Genomic DNA, 19,069 nt, shown 5'->3' with positions numbered 1-19,069 from the left:
AAGCTCTGAGGGATGCAGCAACTGTACTGGGAGCAGGCTATGAGGGATATACCAACTGAGCGGGTGGAAGGATTTGAAGAATGTACCAACTATGCTGGGCCAGCCCCTGAGAGGCAGGACCTAAGGAAGGAACCAACGAAACGGGGTGTGGCCTGTGGAACGTACCATCTGCACGGGGCGGAGTCTAGGGACGTACCACCTGCGCAAGGGCGGCCTAGCTCTCCTGTTGCCCAGCACGGGATGCGCGTGGGTGCGTGTCGCCGTGGCACTACTGCGCTTGCTGTGCGGTGCGGGGATTTGTGGCGGAGCCGGAGCTTGCTGGCCAGAGGCCCCGGTAGGAAAATCGCCGGGCACGGAGTTCCGGTGATGCCTGCGCTTTCAGCTTTGTAGACTGACTGGTGCATGGCACTACGCTGTTTGGAGCCTGAGTTGTACAGGTCGGGAAAATGAATTTAATATGAGTGACCAAACGGGGCTATTGGCGAGAACTAGAACACACTACATTTGCAAAGTACTTTGCACAAGGTAGGTAGACGTGGGGGCGACAGTGGCTTGGTAGCCCTTTTCCCCCTCCTACCATAGTTGGATTTTTCTGATTGGTGCTATGCCACTGTACGCCCGTAGTTGTACTGTAAATATTTGTTGAGCATACACCGTAGGCTAAACGTGTGTATTTATCCATTAAATATTTGCTGATGGCATATTCCCGTGTCTTGACAACTAAAAAGGCAGGAGTGCCTGCTTAGCCGGCAGCTTGCACAGACCACGGGCTTCGAACCCATGCACCTCAGACACTAGACAATCGTGCAGCTCTACGTGAAAAGTAGAAGCAGGAATCAGAGTAAAGGTCTTGGCTATAGAATATAATGAGTTCCAGGCCAGCTTGAGCTACAAGAAACCCTGAGTGGGGAAGGGGCAAAAAAAAAAAGTGATTCATTTCCAAGATGCCTCCTGAATTGGTAGTCGCCCTTTGAGAAAGACCTTTCCCTTTCCCTCAGCAGGAATAGGCCCTTTTGCCCTTGGGCTTCAGACTCCACGTTGCCACTGTTACTTACCTGGCCCTGCTGTTGACAGGCTCACTCTCACCCTTTGCACAGGGAGCTCTGGAGGCCTGGTCTGGCAGGCAGAGCACACCACACCCACTGTCACTCCTGACGACTGACAGCAGTGAAGATCCTGGTAGAGCTGGCCCGCAGTGGAATGCAGGCGCTCCATCTTCAGCATCGCACTCCCAGCAGCTGCCGGGTCAAGGCCAGGGCATCCTATGTGGACGAGACCCTGTTTGGCAGCCCTACTGGAACCCGGCCCACCCCTCCAGACTTTGACCCACCCTGGGTGCGGAACTGTAACAGGTCGAGAGGAGTGGGCCCAGGACCACCGAAGGTCTCGCCAGTCAAGAGAGACTGTGAGTCCACCCCCTCCAGGGGCAGCATCCCAAACCTCACACCAAGGAAGAAAAACAAATACAGGTAACAGGGTGGGGGTGCGCTCCCGGACTAAAGGTGGCTGTCTTGGTCACTTTTCTGGTCGCTGTGATAAAATACTTAGACCAGCAGGGGTTTATTCTGGCTTGTGGTTGCACGCCCGCCCTTGTGGGGGCTAGAGACATGCTTGCTAGGTTACGTGACATGCTTGCTCTCTGCATATTCTTTTCCTTAACTTTAGTCCCAGAGCATCCGACTCCCTCTTCTGACACTCCAGGCACACACATGGTGCATAGACTTACATGCGCATAGAACACTCCTACTAAGAGGAAGGTCCCTCATAGGCATGACCACAGGCCAACCCGACTTAGATGTTCCTCTCTGCCATTCTCCTCCCAGGTGATCCCAGATCCTGCCAAGTTGACAATTGAAACTGGCCCTGCTGTTCACCGGCTGTGTGGCCATGGGCAAGCGCCTTGACTTCTCTGAGCTGCAGTTTACCCAGATAATAGGATGAACATTCTGGTTAATGAGAGTGGGGAGGACTGTGGTGGTACAGCTGCCGAATGCTTTAGGAAGGGCTTGGTCGGTGGTGGTGTTGGTTAGTGGGATGGCCCAGTGGGTAAAGACTTCTGTCTCGAAAGCCTGGTGACCTGTGATTGCTGGAACCTTCATAGAGGTGGAAGGACAGAATGACTCCACAGAGTTGTCCCCTACCTCCCCACGTGTGCTCTTTTCTGAACATGCCCACATAGCCACATCATACACACATAGTAATAATAAATTTAAAATATTTTTAAAGGAAATTTCTTGGAAGAAAAAAAATTGCATCTCTGCTGAGCTCATAGAGACTTTTTTGAAAAGTCCATTTGTATTTGGCTATTTTTGTATGGGAGAGGTGTATACTGGTAGAGGTCAAAGGATAACTTGTAGGAGTCAGTCCTTTCCTTTTACTTTGTGGGTCCTGAGGCTGGAACTCGGGTTATCAAGTCTTGGCCACAAGTACCCACACCCACTGAACCATCTTGCTGGCCCAAGCACCTGTAGTTTTTTGTTGTTGTTCCTAAACAACAGTGTGACGACTGTGTGCATAGCACTTAATGGACTTAATTACTCCATTAATCTGGAGCTGAGTAGATTCAGGGAGCTGTCTGTCATTTGATGCACAAGACTTGAGCATGTACAGATACTAACAAGGGTTTCTGGAGTGCCCCCCCCCCCGACTCCCATATACCAAAGAATGGCTGTAGTTAGGACTCTTGATGGTGGAGTTCACATGAGGTGCTCCAGGTGAGGGTCCCTTTTATAACTGCTCCCCTCTGCATCATGTCTGTCTCCAGGAGAAGAGGGAAACAAGTCCCAAGCTGCTTTGGGCTGATACCTATGAGCCTATTGAAGCAGTCAGGGCTCCCTGAGGGTGCCAGGCAGGCTGCAACTGCTTCCTGTAGCTGGTGGGGAGTGAGGTTGTAGAGGGCTTTAGTGTGTCACCCCAGGTCACTGCATCCTTCCCTTTCCTAGGTTGATTGGCCACACCCCATCCTTCTGTGATGAGTCATTGTTTGGCTCCCGGCCACAGGGCCTCAGCAAGGAGGGGTCTCGGACAGCCGTGGGGGATGCTGCCAAGCTCTGGACCCTTTTCTGGACTCCACCAGCCACCCCTAGGGGTGGCCACTCACCTCACCCCAGGGAGACCCCACTTCGAGCCATTCACCCCGTTGGACCCACCAGGACAGAGCCCAGCATGACCAGGGGCTCCCAGAAGACACCCCAGGAGGGGTTGGATGCTCCCCACTCTCTGGAGCAGAGGCGTTCCCATTCAGTCACCCACCTGAGTGTCCCCAGCATGGGTCATCTAGATGCCAGTGTCCCCCAGACCAATGGACCTTGGAGTCCCCGGCCTTCCACATCAAGGATGACTGTCCAGAGTCCCCTGGTCACTTCCAAGGCACAGTCAGGCAGTGTTTCAGGACCAGCTGCCCTACAACGAGGGACCGGCCCCCTCAAGCCAAAGCCTCCTTGGAAGTGAGACTCTCACCAGGTAAGCCTTTGGCTCACAGCAAGGACTCAGCTCAGGTGGGGCCCTCTGGGGACCAGGGCCCCCAAGCACTGGAGATGCCTCCATGGTGAAGATGGGTCATACTTTCCTTTGTCCCCACAAGCTCAGGATGTCCCTAGCACTCTCTGCAGGGTTTTTGGAGGTCCTAGAGATGTCTCTCTGGCCATTTCTCAGCCTCTTTGTGCATGGGTGCCAAATCCCACCAGCTCCCTGCTCAGGATTCAGTTTCTACAGGGGTCTGGGGGCCTTAAAGGAGTTTCCTGGGCTGTGTATGGACCCCAAGGGTGGAAAATGAGGAGACATTATTTTAATATTCATGTATTTATTCCAGGTATTAAATGTATTTAGCTCATCAAAACCCAGTGGTGTGTTACCTTTTCCCCCTTAAGTAAAGGCCTCTGAGGATTTAAATAGTACAGTTAAACAGAACCGTGGGTGATTTGTTCATGTGGCAGAAATGACTGGCTGCTGAGGTCTGAGGACATAGACCTCAGGTAATGCTTAGTCTACCCCAATCCTGTCTCTGTCCTGTGATTCCATACATGAGTAGGTGGGTAGTTCTTGCCAGCTCAGGACATAGTAAGAGTCCTTTGCTAGCAATTGTCTTGTTGCGGGGGGCAGGATGTATCTCAGTGGTAGAGTGTTTACCTAACATACATGAATGGGGCCCTGGGATCAATGCCCAGCAACCTCTGCCCCTAACAAAACAGAGCAGGACTTAGTGATGAGCCAGGTGGAAAAGGCAGGCAGGGACAGGCATCTGCAGAGCCCTAGGCCTGGGCTGCTAGGTGCTGCCCTCCCTTGCACTGCAGTTGGGGCCCTGGATCACAGAGCTTCACTCAGGTCCTACATCCTTCCCTGGATGATGACAATGGGGTCCTGAGCCTCTCCTGGTCCCCCTCCCTCCATGAGCATTTCATGGATTCCATTGGGCGACTCACCATCGTCTAGGTATAGCCTGGCCCAGGGACATGTGTGTACAGAGGTCAGACAGCCATATCTGGGCACAGACACACTGCACTTTAGCCACATAGGATGTTTAAGCTTCTAGAACTTGTACAAAGGATTGGTTAGTCTACCTCCTTTTTCTCTATCCCTTCCCTGTTGATAGACACAGGCTAGAAATAGAAGCACACATTCTTCTCCTGCCTATACTAAAGGTCAGCTGGAGCCCAGGGTGATGCCACCAGGTAGTTGATACCAGGCCTGGAGTGTGGTTAATACCAGGCTGTGGTGTCAGAGCAGCTGGGGGTGATAGAACGGGCGCAGCCTGATGGGAACAACAAAAGGTAGAGGGAGGGGCACTAGAGAGATGACCCAGCAGTTAAGAGTGCACACTGCTCTTCCAGAGGACCTCGGTTTGGTTCCCAGCACCCACATCAGGTGGCTCATAACTGCCAGTAATTCCAGTTCTGGGAATTACTGACCTCTGCAGGCATCAGGCATGCATGTGATGTATACACACACACACACACCTTTTAAGAAAAGGAGAGTAGCCAGGCCGTGCTTGTGCACACCTTTAATTCCAGCACTCGGGAGGCAGAGGCCAAGGCTACACAAAGAAACCCGGTCTCAAGAAGAAAGGAAGGAAGGAAGGAAGGAAGGAAGGAAGGAAGGAAGGAAGGAAGAAAGGAAGGAAGAATGAGTGAATTGGGGACTGAAGGGTTAAGAGAACTTAACTGCTCTGTCAGAGGTCCTAAGTTCAGATATCACCCTCTTCAAGTGGCTCACAAACATCTGTAACTCTAGTTCCAATGAATTTTGCAGCCAGCTATGGACTCCATGGGTACACCCACATAAATAAAATAACCCTTTTGTTGTTTTGTTGTTTTTGAGACAGGGTTTCCCCATGTAGCTCTGGCTGTCCTGGCACTCACTCTGTAGACCAGGCTGGCCTGAACTCAGAGATCACCTGCCTCAGCCTCCCACATAGCGTGCACCACCACCGCCCCCACCATCCCCCTTGACCATCCTTTGTTTCTTTAGTTTTGTTGTTTTGTTTTGAAGTGGAGGAAGCCAAAGAGGTGGCCCATGCCTGTAAATTCAGCATTTAGAAATCAAGAGGCAGGTGGATCACCAGCTGGGGCTACAGAGGAATACTATGTCTCAAAATAAAGTTGCAGGGTGGGATGCTGCTGCACCATGGAAGAAGACACAGGGCCGGGATACTGGGATATCAGGGTGATGGGATCTTCACAATAAGGGCTTTAGGATTCTATGGATGGTTCTTAATTTATGAGATTCTAGCAACTAATACTTTTCAAAAAATCATGCAATCTAAACACCAAACCAAAAACGCTGCTGCCCTCCAGAAGGTTCATAGCAAAGGGGCAGAGCTGTGGGTGGGTGGGCAGTCCCAGGGCAGGCCAGGGCTGCCCAGTGATGATGTCTCTCCATGGTAACCACAGTATCTCTTGGGTTGGGACCAGGGCCTCATTTCTCAATGAAGATGTGGGAGGATGGGGGTCCCAAAGCTTGTACCCTCCTCAGGATGCTGCGCCCATGAGCAACACAGCCTCATCCTGGGGTAGACACGTCTGTTGAAGGGTGAGCCCTTGAGTATGGTTTAAATGTTTTGTTTTGTTTTAATTTTGGCCATCATTAAAGTCAGGATGGAAGGGCTGGGGCAGGGTGGGAGTACCATTCAGACTGGGCAGGGCGTGGTTGAGGCTGGGCAGGAGCAGGGCCAGGCAGCAGTTACTTCTTCTTGCCTTTGCCCTTGCCCTTGCCTTTCTTCTCCTTACCCTTCTCCTCTTTGCCCTTCCCCTTGCCTTTGCCCCGCTTCTTCTTCTTGGATCTGAGCATGGAGCGCACCAGGTAGCCCTTCCACACCGCCTGGATGAGCGTGGCCGCCCGCACCATGCGCACCATCTCGCGCTCCGCCTCCACCCGCTTCTTGGAGTTGATCTCGCTCTCAGCACGGATCTGGGAAAACTCCTCCACCAGCACCGCATGCCTCTCCTTTAGCTCCTCCAGCTGCAGCTTCTCTTCCTTGTGGATGCTCTCCAGATCTTCGTATTCTTCCTAGAAGAGAGGCAGGGCTGGAGGGCACAAGGATGGCCTCCGTGCTCTCCATGCGCCCCAGACAGGTAGTATGCAGATAGAGCCTGTCTGTCTGCACCTGGGCTCACTCCAGGAAGGACCCAACTGAACAGATCTCAGGAATGAAGGGAGGAACAAGGGCTGAGAGATGTGCAAGCCTAGGTGTGTGTGTGTGTGTGTGTGTGTGTGTGTGTGTGTGTGTGTGTGTGTATACAACGTTAGGCTTCCTCCTGTGTGTGTGTGTGTGTGTGTGTGTGTGTGTGTGTGTGTGTGTATACAACGTTAGGCTTCCTCCTCAATCTTTCCACCTTACTTTTTGAGGCAGAATCTTTCACTGAACCTAGAGCTTGCAGGTATCACTGGGCTGGCAAACTCCCAGGATCTGCCTCCCGACACTGTGATTACAACTGCACACTGCAGTTTTCAGCTTCTTACATGGGTGCTGGGGATGCAAACTCAGGTCCTAGTGTTTGCATAGCAAGCATCCTACTAACTGAGGTGGTCCCCCAGCCGCTGACCGTAGCTTTGAAGTCTAGCTTCTCTGCACCTTTAGGAGATTCCCTTTAAAGCTTCTGGTTCTCCAGACAATTCCAAATACTCCAAATACCAGGGAGAGTTTCTGGGATTAAGTATGAAAGCCCCCTCACAGACACATGGCTGGAGGCCTGGTCCCCCCAGCTAGGTGGCGCTGTTGAGTGGCAACTGAATCATGAAAGCGCCAGTCTTGTCAGTGGGTTAACCAGTTGATGGATTCAGTGCTGAACAGGGAGGAGGAAGCCTTCCGGGAGGAAGTAGTTCACTGGGGGGTGGACCCTTGAAAGGTATCTTCTCTTTGATCTGTGTCTCTCTCATCCACTCCCTCCTCCCCTCTGTTCAACCCTTTTCTCCTCCCTCCTTGTTTATTCAGAGTGAACATTTCTGCTGCCCTCTCTGAGACATTCCCACCTCAGGCTCAAGGCAGAGGGGTCAAGTGACCATGGATTGGACTCTGAGGACTCTGAGGACTCCAGGACTCTGAGCTCATACAAAACTTTCTTCCCTTTCTCAAGTGTTTTATCATAGTGAGAGTTGGCCCCCGAGGATGTGATGCCACTGTACCAGGACCCAGTGTGGCCTCGGGGAAGGAGAGCTGCCTCCGGTGAGGCAGCTTCACAGAGGCCCAAAGCAGCAAGCTCTGTCTTGGGTGACCCCAGGGTCCTCTCCCACTTCTGTCTCTGGCCCCTCTTGCTGCAGTTCACCAGCCTCCCCCTCTCTGTGTCTCTCTCTGTCTCTGTCTCTGTCTGTCTCTCTCTCTGTCTCTGTCTCTCCCCCACCCCCTTTTTTCCACCAGCATCTACGAGTATCACTGAGGCAGAGCACTTCGGGGACAAGGACTGGGTGGACAGGGTCCCTGCCAGCAAGGATCCTGTGGCTCTCAGTGGACTCTGTTGCATTTGTTTTGTAGTACTGGGCCCTGTGCACACTAGGCAGATGCTCAGCCACCCCAGCCATGTCCCCAGCTACACAGCCTCCCCTGGGACCCATGAAACAGGCACCAGTCATGCATCTCCTGTACCCAGAAGGCACTGTGGTCAGTGTGAGAGGGACCCTGCTTGCCTTTCTTTGACCAGGCTTGGCTTTAAACTGTCTGGCATGAACCCTCAGCTCTCCAGGCCTGCTCAGATCAGGGCCAGGTGCCACCAGCAAGTGGGTGGGGCCATACAGGACTCTATCCATACAGATCTAGTTGGGGGTTCAGACACATTCAGTAATGGTGTCTCATTAACCCTCCCACCAGGGTCCCAGGACAGAGATTGCAGTCTGTGTTCTTCATGGTTAGATACAAATTCAAAAAGGCCAGCTGATGTCGGGTGACACACCTGATGAGTGACACTGGTTTGGAACCTGCAGATGACAATGAGGACTGTCTATGCTTCCCCACCTTATCCTGGAGCCTGGCACCTTTTAGGTGCTCAGTAGAGGCTGAGTGACAGTAGTGGGGGTAGACTCCCCTCTGAATGGGGAACAGGCAGGAGCCGAGCAAGGCTGGAGGAGGGGACCATAGGACTAGATATCAGATGGAGCCACATCCTTCTGGTTGGCTGTGGCTTTCATCAGTTTCCTGCTTTTCATGTCTTCCTACCCTGCACCCCCCACACACACAGACCTCCCACTGGGACATGCCCCTTGAGGCAAAGGATCTCCAGAGAGGCTCATACCTAGGCCATCTTGGGCAGCTCCTACCCCACTGCCATCCCTCCTAACCCTTCAGGGAGAACCCCTGACACATACCTGCTTCTCACCCATCTCCATGTCATATTTCTGGATCCAGTTCTCAATTTCCGTCTCCACTTTATATTTTTTCTTAAACAAAAACAAAGTCCAGGGCCAGTAAGCTGGCTCAGTGGGTAGGCAGAGGCACTTAGGACTTGAGTTTAATCCCCTGGTCCCACAAGGTGGCAGGAGAGAACTGACAAAAGAGCTGTTCTCTGATCTCCACACAGGCATCATGGTGCATGCACACAAGTACACACACACACACACACACACACACACACACACACACACACACACTAATAGTTTAAAGGGTCAGCTCCCAGCTGGGGGTGTGGCTCAGAACCTTTGCCTAGCATGAATGAGGCCCTAAGTTTAAAAATTAAATGTAGTTGGAGCTGTAGAGATAGCTCAGCAGTTAAGAGTACTGGTTTCTCTTCCAGAGGACCCAGGTTCAATACCCAGCACCTGCATGGTAACTCACAACCCTCTGTAACTCCAGTTGTAGGGGACACAACATTGTCTTCTGGCCTCTGAGGGCACTGCACACATGTGGTACACAGATATCCAAACAGACACACATGTAGGCAATACACCTATATACATAAAATAAAAACTTAAAGAAAATACTGGGCATGGTATCAGGCATTGTAGCACTAGAGAGGCAGAGCTGGGTGGATCTCTGTGAGTTCAAGGCCAGCCTGTCTACAGATTGAGTTCCAAGACAGCCAGGGCTACATAGAGAAACCCCGTCTCAAAAAAAAAAAAAAAAAAAAAAGAAGAAGAAGAAATTTCCCCTGTGCATAAAACAGAATGTGATTCTGCCATAGAAAAGAATGAAGCTAGACATGCCTCCTCCATGGGCGAACTTTGAGATGGTGGTGAGGGAGGAGCCTCGCTCCCACCTGTGTGCCCCCACACACACATCCCAGGAGATACCACATGTCTTGGGCTTCCCCACTCCTGGATGAGCCCTGCCCTGCCTTCTCTACCCCGAGACCTCAAGGCACCTTCCTCAGGGCCTGCTCCACCTCCCGATTCTCCATGACCAGGTTGTGGTACTGCGAGCGAAGCGTCAGGATCTCTTGCTGTATCTTGGCCAGCCGAGCCTGGGAGGCCCGGTAATCCACCTTCTGCTGCTTCTCTGCCTCCTGCTTCGTTCGAAGGAGGCTGATCTCTGAGAACTTGAACACCTGGTGCAGGTGGTTCTTCAGCTCTTGGATCACAAAGTTCTCCTTCTCCACCTAGGCCAGCACGAATGAGGATGGGGCCCCATTAATTGCCACACAGACTCCCACAATCACAGGGGCAGCTGGCCTTTGGTTGTGCCCTCCCTTAGGGTTTGGAACCAGCCAGGCTTATGCTCATCTCAGGTCTGGGACCACATGCTCCCCTCCACCTAGGAAAGGGATCAGCAAACAAAGGCTCATAAGCCAGATCCAAACAGCCATACCTGTCAATAAATTGAGACACAGCCCTTTTGTTCTGATACTGTTTTTGGCTGCTTCCACACTAACAGCAGAGTCATGTGGAGACAACTGGCCCACTAAGCCCAGTGTGTGGATTGTGTGACCCTTTGGAGATGAGATACAGAGCCAAAAAGAAAGCAGGCTGCAGGAAGACAGCAGCTGCTGAGGACCCACAGCCATCAAGATGTGACAGATCTGAATTGTAACTAACCCTGGGACTTACTATAATATACTAACTAGTCAACTGTGGGTGGGGGCAGGGTTGGTAGCAATGTGCATACAGGTACACTTTAAGCTTCCTATAGAACCTCTGAATGTTCAAATATTCAAACCTGTCCATAAGATGAAACACAGCTCTGTGTTCACAGCTGTAGAGTAGCCTGCTGTAACTCTCTGGATATGTGCTTGCATGTATGTGCACCCTCACCAGTCATCCACCTCTCTCATTGGCCTGGAGCTTGTGGCTTAGGTTAGGCTGGCTAGCCCCTGGTCTCAGGGGTCCCCCATCCCTACCTCCCCAATGCTGAGATTACATAGGTACACCATCATACCAGCTTAAAAAAAAAAAAAAAGTGGGCTCCAAGGCTCAAACTCAGATTCCCCAGCTTGTACAGAAAGCTTTTTACCCACTCAGCCATGCCCTGACTGCCCTGGAATTCTCTCTGTAGACCAGGATGGCCTCGAACTCACAGAGATCCACCTGCCTATGCCTCTAGGATGCTGGGATTAAAGGTGTGCTCCATCACTAGCCAACCCTGTACTTCTTTTCATAATAGGCTTTCACTTTTCTTTTGTTTCAATATTCTTGGATTTCAGATTTCTTTTAAGATTGAATATAATTTTAAAAATTGTGTGTGTGTGTGAGAGAGAGAGAGAGAGAGAGAGAGACAGAGAGAGAGAGAGAGAGAGAGAGAGAGAGAGAGAGAGAGAGAGAGAGAGAGAGAGAGAGAAATTGTACACATGAATGCAGGGCGACATCCCTGGGAGCTGGAGCTACAGGTGTTTGTGAGTTGCTGGACATAGGTGCTGGGAACTGAACTCTTCTGCTCTGCTAGAGCGGTATATACCAGGTGTGATGGCACAGGCCTTTAATCCCAACACTCAGGAGGCACAGGCAGGGAGATCTTTATGAGTTGAAGGCCAGCCTAGTCTTCGGCATTCCAGACCAGCCATGGCTGTGCATTGAGTCCCTGTGAGTCCCTCAAAGGAACAGTATGCACTTTTAACCACTAAGCCGTCTCTACAACCCCTCCCCCATGTATCTGATGTCTCTCCTATGTAAGATGAAGAACTCACTTAGCTGGTAACAAAGACACCTTGCCAGCCCCAGAGCATCTGGGTGGGACTCCACGTAGGACATCAGGGTCACCAGCCCCACTTTTTGTATGGCCTCATCCAGGACTGACATGACAGTCACTTGTCTGGCTCAGTCCCCCTTTCTTTTTTTTGTTTTTGTTTTTGTTTTTTTTCGAGACAGGGTTTCTCTGTGGCTTTGGAGGTGTCCTGGAACTAGCTCTTGTAGACCAGGCTGGTCTCAAACTCACAGAGATCCACCTGCCTCTGCCTCCCGAGTGCTGGGATTAATGGCGTGTGCCACCAATGCCCGGTGCAGTCCCCCTTTCTTGATCCTTCTTGTCTTAGTGGCAGTGTCCCTGGTCCTTCCGGCCCGAGTTCAGTTCTCTCGTATCATCCCTCCATGGTGCCCTGTCCTTACCCTTCACACTTCCGAACAGCTGTCAACTAATTCCTTAATGTCCTGTGAGCTCTTGAGGCTGGATTTATTTAATGATATAACCTCCTAGTAAAATGCTCAGGACAATCTCTACAGAGTAAATGATGAGGAAGCTATTTGAATCAACGAAAGAAAAGCCAAGTCCCAAAGGGCTTGGCCCACGCAGTTCATCCCGGAACCTGAGGGATGCTGGGAAGTATACCTCTGCCTCCTTATTCTTTAGCACCTCCGCCAGCTCGGCCTGGAGAGCATCAATGACTTCTTGGTTCCTTTCATTCCTCCGGTTGATGTCCTGTATGAATTGGTTCTTCTCCCTTACTTCCATAGGGCTGGTGAGGAGCTTTTCAAAGAGGTAGCCCCGAAGCTCTATCAGGGCCTCAAGGAGGCGCTGCGCCCCCCGGCTTCTGCCTGGTGCACGTGCCTGCAGCAGTGTGATGATTTGGGATTGGCTGGACAGGAGCCTCAGGATGGCCTTGGTGGAATCTCGGAACTGGTGTGCCAGTGGCCACAGGTTGGCCTTGTATAGTTCTATAGACATTAGGCGGTCCCGGCACCAGGCTTCCTCAGCATCCGCCTTCTTTTCCTCCAGCAGTTTTTGTTTCTCCTGCAGGTTGCTGGCACCCTCCAGAAAGACCTGGCCGATGTCCAGATGTTCTCTGATGGCCCTCATCAAGTCTTCAGGGAACACTCCCTCCAGAGCATCTGGGTGGGACTCCACGTAGGACATCAGGGTCACCAGCCCCACTTTTTGTATGGCCTCATCCAGGACTGTCATGATTCTCTTGGCCTCGATGGTGTTGAGCTTGGATTTGGATGGGGTCAAGGTCTTCATTGGCATAACTGGGATTATGTCTGTACTCAGTGGGATTCTATGGATGGCCAGGCCATCGTAGGAAGGGGGCATGCTGAAGATGTCCAAGGCCAAGGCCATCTCTGGAGCGGCTGACTTTGCCTCTGTATACCCCGGCATTGAGACGTCAGCCAACTCAAGGTTCTCCTGGCTTTTCAGTCAGCAACCCTGCAAAGGAAGGGGTGGCTGTTAGGTATAATGGCCATGACACCACTCCATAGAACCTGGAAGCTACTTTTAGCTCTTTGGATTTTTGTTTTGATTTGATTTTTTGTTTGTTTGTTTGTTTTTGAAATAGGATTTCTTATAGCCTAGTCTGTCCTTACCCCTGACCCAAGTGCTGGGGTTACCTTATCTTTTAGCATTGTGATGATGCTTGGTGCTTGACTGAGCCATTGGAGTAAGAGGACTGAGGGTGGAGGGGAGTCCTGGGCACATATACCAGGCAAGAGACAGTCACTGTTCTGAGGACTTTCATATGGGGGTTACCCAAGTGGCAGAAATGTAGAGAGGCCAGCTTTAGGCAGCGGAGGTCACCTAGCAGTGTCAACAGCAAGAAGTCACACAGGGAGAAGATGTGAGTTGGGGGGACCAGGGGCAGCAGACCCCAGAGGAGTTGAAGCTGTAGCTGGAAGTGCTGTACAAGCAAAGCAGAGCGTGGAAAATGTGCTCTGCCCCTGCTTGCATTTCCTCCCCATGTTGCCCCAAACCAGTGGGAAATCAGCTGAAGAGCCTGGGTCACAGCCCAGCACACAGAGGAGGCTGGGACAAGGCACCACAGGTCACAGAGTAGGATGGGACATGGACACAGTAGAAAGGTCATAGAGTAGGACATTAATAGGACAAGACACAGACAGAGCTGAACAGGTCAGCTCTGTCCTGAATGACAGTGAATGTCCTGAATGTCCTGAATGGGGCAAAAGCAAGCAGGGTGGGTAACAGCGCACCAGCACATGTCAGGAATGTGTGTGTTTGGGTGTAAGTGTGTAAGTGTGTAGGTGTGTATGCCCCTGTAGTATCCATGTGAATAGAGTGTTGGTGTGTGTAGATATGCATGTATGTGTGGATGAGCATGTGTGTGGGGATGTATATGTGTGTGTAGTGTATGCATCTGTGTGCATGTGAGCACACATATTACATGTCCATATGCAGGCTAGAGGTCACCATTGGGTATCTTCATTTATCCATCTCTTACTTGTTTTTTGAGACCAATCAGTCCATGTCCTGGACCAGTGGTTCTCAACATGTGGGTCGTGACCCCCATCAGGTATCATGAATATTAGATATTTACATTATGATTCATAACAGTAGCAAAATTACAGCTATGAAGTAGCAACAAATAATTTTATGGTTGGGGTCACCACAGCATGAGGAACTGTACTAAAGGGTCACAGTGTCAGGAAGGTTGAGAACCACTGTCCAGACTAGGTTCTGAAACAGAGAAGGGCATCAGAGTAACAGCTGGGAAGCCACCAAGTTCAAGGTTTGGTTAGCAGTATTGTATCAATAGCGTCTTACCTATGTGTTTCTTTGTTTGAGGCAGAGCCTCCTGTAGCCCAGGCTGTCATGGAGCTTGCTATGTGGGAGAGGATGTCCTTAAACTCTGGCCTCCATCCCCAAATGTGAGGAGTACAGGCACTGCAGTCACACCAGGTTTGACAATGTTACTTTCTTAGTTCTGACCTATAAAGTAACATCTCGGGAATTGAATGAAGTATGCAGAGAACCTATATTATCTTGACAGGTTTTCTACAAATCCATAATTACTACAAAGTAAGAGGTTTGTCTGAGCAACTATCTCAAAAAACTCAATGGTGACATCAGAAATCAGTAATTTTGTTGGCAAGCTGATCATAGTGTCACATACCTTTGATCCCAGCAATCAGGAGGCAGAGGCAGGAGAATCTGAGTTTGAGGCCAGCCTAGTTTACATAGTGAGTTCCAGGACAGCCAGAGCTACGTAGTGAGACCCTGTCTCGAAAAACAAAACAAAAATTGCCGTGGCTTTGGTAGCACAGTGGCAGTAGCAAGAACTTGCAGTGGCCCCGATGGGTCTGGTTACCCCTGGGGGTTGGGCCTAGTGCCATTTTCCATAAGGCAGGAATCCTTGTGTTCAATGGAAGTTGTGAGCACATGAGTCTTCGACAGCTAATATTACACTGTAGGCCCAGGGAGACTGAAGAGTGAGTCTGGACCACCGCAGTGTCACGTATGAATGCCATCTCCATGTTCAGCCTGGCCCTTCCTCATGCTCCTTACCCTGCTGATGTCCCCACACGGACCTGCTTAATTATTACCATCTTCTCCAAAGACGTGTCTGCCAACAGAAGCAGGGGATTGTGGGGCTTGTTACACACTGTGACTAGAGAAGCCTAGAAAGAGTGTGTGGAGGGGAGGACAGAGGACTCATTCTTGGACTCTGAGTTCCCAGCTGCCATCACTGAAGGGGACAGTGGCATTGATGCCTCTGTCTGCTCAAGTCTGTGTCCTTGTCAGGTAAAGGCACCCAGGTTTTCCCAGGAAACCCAGCAGCATCATAGACAGTTGCTCTGGTTTGCATATAACTCCACAGGTTCATGTGTTAAAGCGTTGGTCCCCAGCCCACAGCACCATGGCCATGCAGAGGTGATGGACCTTTCTTTAAGAGGTGGGGCCTGGAGAGGAGGTTGTTCAGGTTTTCTTTTTTTTTTTTTTTTTTTTGGAGGGGGGTGAGTGTTGAGACAGAGTCTTACTATGTAACCCTGGCTAGCCTGAAAGTCACTATGTAGACCAGGCTGGCCTTGAACTCACAGGCATCCTCCTGCTTCTGCCTCTGGCTCCTGAGTGCTGGGATTAACCTGGCTGGTACAAGGTTCTTAGGTGACTGGAGTCGTACACTTGAAGGGGACACTCATACTGTCTTTCTTTTTCTCTCTGTCTCTCCCCACCCTCCCTTCTCTCAATTGAAAGTGTGCAATCTCATCTCTCACAGGCTCTGCCATGATGTGATGCACTGTCCTGCCTCAGCCTCCAACACAGCAGAGCCACCAGTCACAGAGAAGACCAGCTTACAAGTCATTCACCTCAGGGGCTTTGTCATGGTGAGAAAGCACACTAACAGTAGTCTTGGTGGGACTGTCCATCAAATAGTCCTGTCCACTGTGTCTGAGGAACAGGGACTCTGGCTGAGGGAAAGCCGCAGGGATGGGAACTGCCAAGCTCCCAGATCCTTCCTGAAGACCCTACTAATCCAGAGCCTGAAGTGGGAGGTTGTGGGGACCTTCTTGGCATTAGTCTGAGGTCTGAAGCCTGGTTGGTCAGCGTTGTTTTCATTGCTATGCTTAGCCTCCATGTGTTTCTGTTGTTTGTGATCAGAGAGGCTCAGCTGATCAGATATCTATTCAAAGAGCCCCTTAGATGATCAAACAGCACAGGAACTGATTGATGATGGGCCCAGATTAAGATGGAGGAGAAAGCGCTATGCAAAGAAAGCCACAGCAGACTATCTTTAGTTCATCAAACCACAGACAGCGAGGCAATTGGATAAGTGTCCAGATGTCTAAGGACAGAGAAGAGAGGCTCCTTGGCTGGACAAAACATACCCAGAGTGAGAACCTTCTTCAAGGTCGAAGACCCTGCCCAAGGAGGCACCAACTTGCTTCCCTGGGACTCATTCCCACTTCCTGCTCTCTTACCCCAGAGTGAGTTCCCTGGGTGCCTAAAGAGATTTCTGGGCAGCTGTGGCGCCTCTCTCTGGCTGCTCTGAGGATGAAGGGTGCCTGTCCCGAGGCCACAGGATAAATGAAGGAAGGGTTGGATGGACACACTTTTCCAAGTTAACCTCAGAGTTCTCCAGGCATCAATCAAAACTCCCAGGATTCTTGGGAGATGAAGGCTGGAAACTCAGAGCCACGGGGAATGTTTCCAATTTGCTTTCAGCCAAATTGCCTCTTTTGCTTTAAAGGGCAAGCTTGTTTTCTTTGATTACCAAGACACCCATCAGTTCTTGACAGCTCATTTGGGTGAACAGGGGAAGGGGAAGGTATGGGGAGAGGGGTGAATGATGACATCAGCAAAATTACCCAAGAATCTTTTCCTTGAATTCTAATGAGTGTTCCATGTCCTTTTTTGATGCCACCAATGTTCATATTGAAATTGTTGTCAACCCAGCCTCCCCCTTTTTAAGATTCCTGCTCTGAGAGTCAAGTGGGGGCTGCAGATGCACCAGGCTTTAATTGTCATGAATTCTATTGATTTATCTTTATCATGCAACTGTGTCTCCACTTCATGCAAATAGACCTACTGGATATTTATTACTGTGCTCCAGTTTTGAAAAAAAAAAAAAAAAGAGTCCGTGTCTCCACCCCCCCAACTCACACACACACAAGCACGTGGGAAAGGAGACGAAAGAAACCTGTGACTATTTCACAGATCCAATACTGGCTATGAGGAGGATGGGGTAGGGAGAAGGTGTCTTGGTTTAAGAACTTTTTTTTTGGTAATACTAGCCAATATTAAAACTTACCTATGTGCCCAACTGTTCTAATTACACCTGTCATCCCAGCACTCTGGAGGTGGGGGCAGGATGATCAGGAGTTCACCACCATCCTGGGCTACATAGGGAGACTCTGTCTCAAAAAACAAAACGAACAGAAAACCAAGAAGAACTTTCTATGAATGAGTTCCTTTGGTCTTTATAGCCTTTCGAGGTCATGCTATTTCCTCAATTTCACAAGAAAAGGGAACTGAGTGGTACAGGAGTCCAGTCAAACATGAGGAAAACTTCCATCCATGGTTGGTGAGATAGGTCAGTGGGTAAAGATGCTTGCTACCAAAACTTGACGACCTGAGTTCAATCCCTGGAACCTAAGCTGTAAGGAGAAAACCCACTTCTGAGAGCTGTCCTTGACCTCCACACATGTGCAGTGGCATGCCAGCACACACACACACACACACACACACACACACACACACACACACACGTGCATTATGCACATACACACACCAACACCACCAATAATAGTAAGTAGTATTAGTAGAAAACTTTTATCCTAAGCAACTATCACATAGTAGATGCTCAGTAAACACATGGCTGTTGGCAAATGAGGAGACAGTGGCCCTGCCTTTCCATTGTTTCCCCAAGGATGATGCAGGTGCAGTACTGGGTTCACAAGCCAGATCATGTCCTCAGGTAGAGCTAGACAACAATGTCATCTGGTTTGTTTTTTGTCTGCTAGATAGGATCTCACTATATTGTGGGGTCTGGCCTTGACCACATGATGCCCTACCTTAGCCTCCCATGTAGCTGGAAACTAGATCTTGTGGGTTATATTTGGTTCAGAAGACCCCTGGGATGGGCTGTGGCAATGGAGCTAGAGGTAGACCTGTCAGTAGATAGGATCTCAGCTGTGGCCAGAGGTACCAGTGCTTCAGAGACAGGGCCGTGGCCAGTCACAACTGGAGATGGCTGTTCACATTGCTGCTTGCAGTAGCCAACCTTCTGCAGTTCGGGGCTGACCTTGGCATGGTTACCTGACCCTTCTACAAGTTCCAAAGTGGAAAGAGAAGCCAGGGGCTCACTTGGAGCCCAGTTCCTGTGTCTCCCACCCAGCCATATGGGTTTGGATGAGCTGACTCCCCTCTCTAAGCTTTGGCTGTCCCCCCCCCCAAAAAAATGGGGACAGACAGGGGATTTTACAGAACCCTTGTTTGAATGTAATACTGCCAAACCAACTTTTTTTTTTTCTTTTTGGTTTTTCAAGACAGGGTTTCTCTGTGTAGCTTTGGAGCCTATCCTGGCACTCGCTCTGTAGACCAGGCTGGCCTCAAACTCACAGAAATCTGCCTGCCTCTGCCTCTGCCTCCTGAGTGCTGGGATTAAAGGCACGCGCCACCAATGCCTGGCCCCAAATCAACTTTTATGATTTTTATTACTAACAATAAAATGACAGGTGAGAGCTGCAGAGATGGCTCAGTGGTTAAGAGCACCTGCTGCTCTGGCGGAGGACCGGGGTTTGGTTTCAGTACCCACATGGAGGCTCATAGATAGGTGTAATTCTTGTTCCAAGGGACCCAGTGCCCTCTTCTGATGCACATACATGCATCCAGGCAAAACATTCATATACAGCCGGGCAGCGATGGTGCACGCCTTTAATCCCAGATCTTGGGAGGCAGAGGCAGGAGGATCTTTGTGAGTTCGAGTTCAGCTTCATCTACAGAGTGAGTTCCGGACAGGCTCCAAAGCTACAGAGACACCCTTTCTCA

General features: G+C 50.5%; 2 protein-coding genes across 6 annotated transcripts; one reads left to right on the top strand and one right to left on the bottom strand.

Annotated features, from left to right (window-relative positions):
- Positions 1-192: 192 nt before the first annotated feature.
- Positions 193-17,121, top strand: Rita1 (RBPJ interacting and tubulin associated 1). 3 transcript variants are annotated; one of them, XR_004769502.1, is made up of 5 exons: positions 193-525; positions 1,098-1,469; positions 2,943-3,462; positions 12,587-13,019; positions 15,798-17,121. XR_004769502.1 is itself a non-coding variant. In XM_035443280.1 (4 exons), exons 2-3 carry the CDS (start codon positions 1,201-1,203, stop codon positions 3,448-3,450), a joined length of 777 nt encoding a protein of 258 aa, XP_035299171.1. In that variant the 5' UTR covers positions 194-437; positions 1,098-1,200; the 3' UTR covers positions 3,451-3,462; positions 15,798-17,121. The 3 variants fall into 3 exon arrangements, 2 of the variants coding, with proteins under 2 accessions (XP_035299171.1, XP_027269953.1); XM_035443280.1 differs by lacking the exon at positions 12,587-13,019 and having other exon boundaries at positions 194-437; XM_027414152.1 differs by lacking the exon at positions 12,587-13,019 and having other exon boundaries at positions 194-525.
- On the bottom strand, positions 6,041-12,974 carry Iqcd (IQ motif containing D). Of its 3 annotated transcripts, XM_035443277.1 has the most exons (4): positions 12,179-12,974; positions 9,786-10,019; positions 8,794-8,865; positions 6,041-6,504 (listed from the first exon to the last, which is right to left on the bottom strand). In XM_035443277.1, exons 1-4 carry the CDS (start codon positions 12,944-12,946, stop codon positions 6,178-6,180), a joined length of 1,401 nt encoding a protein of 466 aa, XP_035299168.1. In that variant the 5' UTR covers positions 12,947-12,974; the 3' UTR covers positions 6,041-6,177. The 3 variants fall into 3 exon arrangements, with proteins under 3 accessions (XP_035299168.1, XP_035299169.1, XP_035299170.1); XM_035443278.1 differs by lacking the exon at positions 8,794-8,865; XM_035443279.1 differs by lacking the exons at positions 8,794-8,865; positions 9,786-10,019.
- Positions 17,122-19,069: the final 1,948 nt, after the last annotated feature.

Source organism: Cricetulus griseus, chromosome 4 (genome assembly GCF_003668045.3).
Source record: "Cricetulus griseus strain 17A/GY chromosome 4, alternate assembly CriGri-PICRH-1.0, whole genome shotgun sequence".
NCBI lineage: Eukaryota > Metazoa > Chordata > Mammalia > Rodentia > Cricetidae > Cricetulus > Cricetulus griseus.
This window is presented reverse-complemented; position numbering and strand designations above follow the sequence as displayed.

Excerpts from the sequence above, each read along its gene's own strand:
- Rita1 (XM_035443280.1), top strand. The coding sequence starts at position 1,201 with ATGCAGGCGCTCCATCTTCAGCATCGCACTCCCAGCAGCTGCCGGGTC. Across the intron at positions 1,470-2,942 it reads AGGAAGAAAAACAAATACAG|GTTGATTGGCCACACCCCAT; the intron begins GTAACAGGGTGG and ends TCCCTTTCCTAG.
- Iqcd (XM_035443277.1), bottom strand. The coding sequence starts at position 12,946 with ATGCCGGGGTATACAGAGGCAAAGTCAGCCGCTCCAGAGATGGCCTTG. Across the intron at positions 10,020-12,178 it reads TAAAGAATAAGGAGGCAGAG|GTGGAGAAGGAGAACTTTGT; the intron begins GTATACTTCCCA and ends GTGCTGGCCTAG. Across the intron at positions 6,505-8,793 it reads TGGAGATGGGTGAGAAGCAG|GAAGAATACGAAGATCTGGA; the intron begins GTATGTGTCAGG and ends CCTCTCTTCTAG.